This window comes from Poecilia latipinna, unplaced genomic scaffold (assembly GCF_001443285.1).
Source record: "Poecilia latipinna isolate Pla-1442-1.1 unplaced genomic scaffold, P_latipinna-1.0 Scaffold451, whole genome shotgun sequence".
In the NCBI taxonomy this organism is placed as follows: Eukaryota; Metazoa; Chordata; class Actinopteri; order Cyprinodontiformes; family Poeciliidae; genus Poecilia; species Poecilia latipinna.
The window spans coordinates 213,043-214,874 of NW_015113067.1; the positions used below are offsets into that span (position 1 = coordinate 213,043).

The following is a 1,832-nucleotide window of genomic DNA, read 5'->3' on the forward strand; positions in this document are numbered from 1 at the left end:
CGTCGTTCGCCTGAGCCGGCCCTTGCCTTACCCCAGCTGGCCGGGGGGGGCGCTGTGGTTACATTTGTGGCCTGTGGGGGCGCTGTGGTTCATTTGTAGTCTGTGGGGGGCGCTGTGGTTATCTATGTGGCCTGTGGGGGCGCTGTGGTTACATTTGTGGCCTGTGGGGGGCGCTGTGGTTACCTTTGCTGCTGCTGAGGAAGGCGTTGCAGCCGAAGTCGGTGATCTTCACCACCATGCGGTTGTCCACCACGCAGTTGGTGGACTTCAGGCGGCCGTGGACCTGGATGTTGCTGGAGTGGAGGTAAGACATGCCCTGCAGGGACGCAGCCAGCAACACTGATGAATACAGGCTGTACGGAGCGACACTGGGGCCATAAAGTTTGTTAAAAACATTTTAAAAACTAAAGACATCAATTTGACAGTGAAAAGTAATTAACTACTTTTCAGACTGAAGGTTTTTTTTGGATGTCCAGTGTTTCTTCCATGTTTTTTTTTTTACAGTTGAAATGAAATTTTCCTATTGTAATTGCTTTTTATTTTTAAAATAAATTGCTTTTTATTTTTAAAATAAAAAGCCATTTTTTTTCAGTTTCAAATCTTTTTTTAGGTTGAAAATTATTTTTCAGTTTAAAAAATATTTTCCAGTTTTGAATCTTTTTTCAGCTAAAAAACTGTTTTTCTGTTTTAAATGTTATTCAAAGTTAATTTTTTTAACAAACTTTATGATTGTAATTTAGCTCCATACAGCCAGATGGCACTGCAGCTTCTAAGTAAATAAATTCAATAATCTGTGAAATTTAATTTAACCCTCATGTGATTTAAAACATGTCATTAAAAATTATATTTAAACACTGACTAATATCAAAGAACTTATTGATGATTTTATGATAAATTTGAATATTTTACATATTGGGTTTATCAGCTGTGTGGACTTTTACTTTGAAAGGGACCCTACAAGAGGTACTTTTAGGGGTTTTGTCCACAGAAATCCCAGTAATATACGAGACATTAGCAGCTGTATAATCCCAAAGTACTAAAAAGTCTAAGTGGTGTGAATACTTTCGTAGCGCGGCTCATTAGTCCAGCTGCTGTTATTGATTAAACCTTTCGTTTATGAGCTTCATGCTCTGCGTCACATGAAACCGTTGCCGTCCCGCCGGTTGAGCAATCTGCAAAGTTTCACCTTGGCGATGTCGTACATGACGGAGATCTTGAACTCCCAGTCCATGAACGTGTCCTCTGGGTACGACACTTTGTCGTTCAGCACGTACTGTTGGGGAAACTCCAGTCATTTCTGCCACTCTTCCTGTTTTCTGTGGAAACATGAGCGGGTTGCGGCGCACGTACCCGGAGTGACCCCCGCTCTCCGTACTCAAAGACGCCGAACACGCCCTCGTCCAACCGCACCGTGCCATAAAACTTTGTGAGGTTGTAATAGTCGATGTGCAGAAGCTGCCAGGAAAAAGGAAAGAATCCACGCGCTGGTGAGCTTCGGCAAATATTAACAGAGGCCATAAAAACCTGAGACAAGGGGCAAATAATAGAACACAGACCAGGAGCTACAGAGCTACATTGGGGCCATAGTTTTTTTCAAAACAAGCAAAAAAAAAAAAATTACTGAAAAATAATTTGAAACAAAAATAATCCAAGACTACTTTTAGATTCATGTTTTGTTTTTATTTATTTTTTTTACTTTTTTTTATTTTTTTTATTTTTGTTTCAAGTTTATGGTTTTAAATTTCACATTTTGTGCTGTTTCAAAGATCTTTTGTTTCAAATATTTTATTTCTGTTTAAAAATTTTCTGTTTCAAATCCTTAAAGTTTAACA

At 39.3% G+C, this 1,832-nt stretch overlaps 1 protein-coding gene across 1 annotated transcript in view; it reads right to left on the bottom strand.

Annotated features, from left to right (window-relative positions):
- gucy2cb (guanylate cyclase 2Cb) overlaps positions 1–1,832 on the bottom strand; it is a 31,345-nt gene that overhangs the window by 10,738 nt on the left and 18,775 nt on the right. The window contains exons 15-17 of the mRNA XM_015038770.1: positions 1,351–1,455; positions 1,187–1,273; positions 184–316 (exon numbers count right to left, since the gene is read on the bottom strand). Coding sequence (XP_014894256.1) covers positions 184–316; positions 1,187–1,273; positions 1,351–1,455 — 325 coding nt within the window. The remainder of the gene's footprint in view (positions 1–183; positions 317–1,186; positions 1,274–1,350; positions 1,456–1,832) is intronic.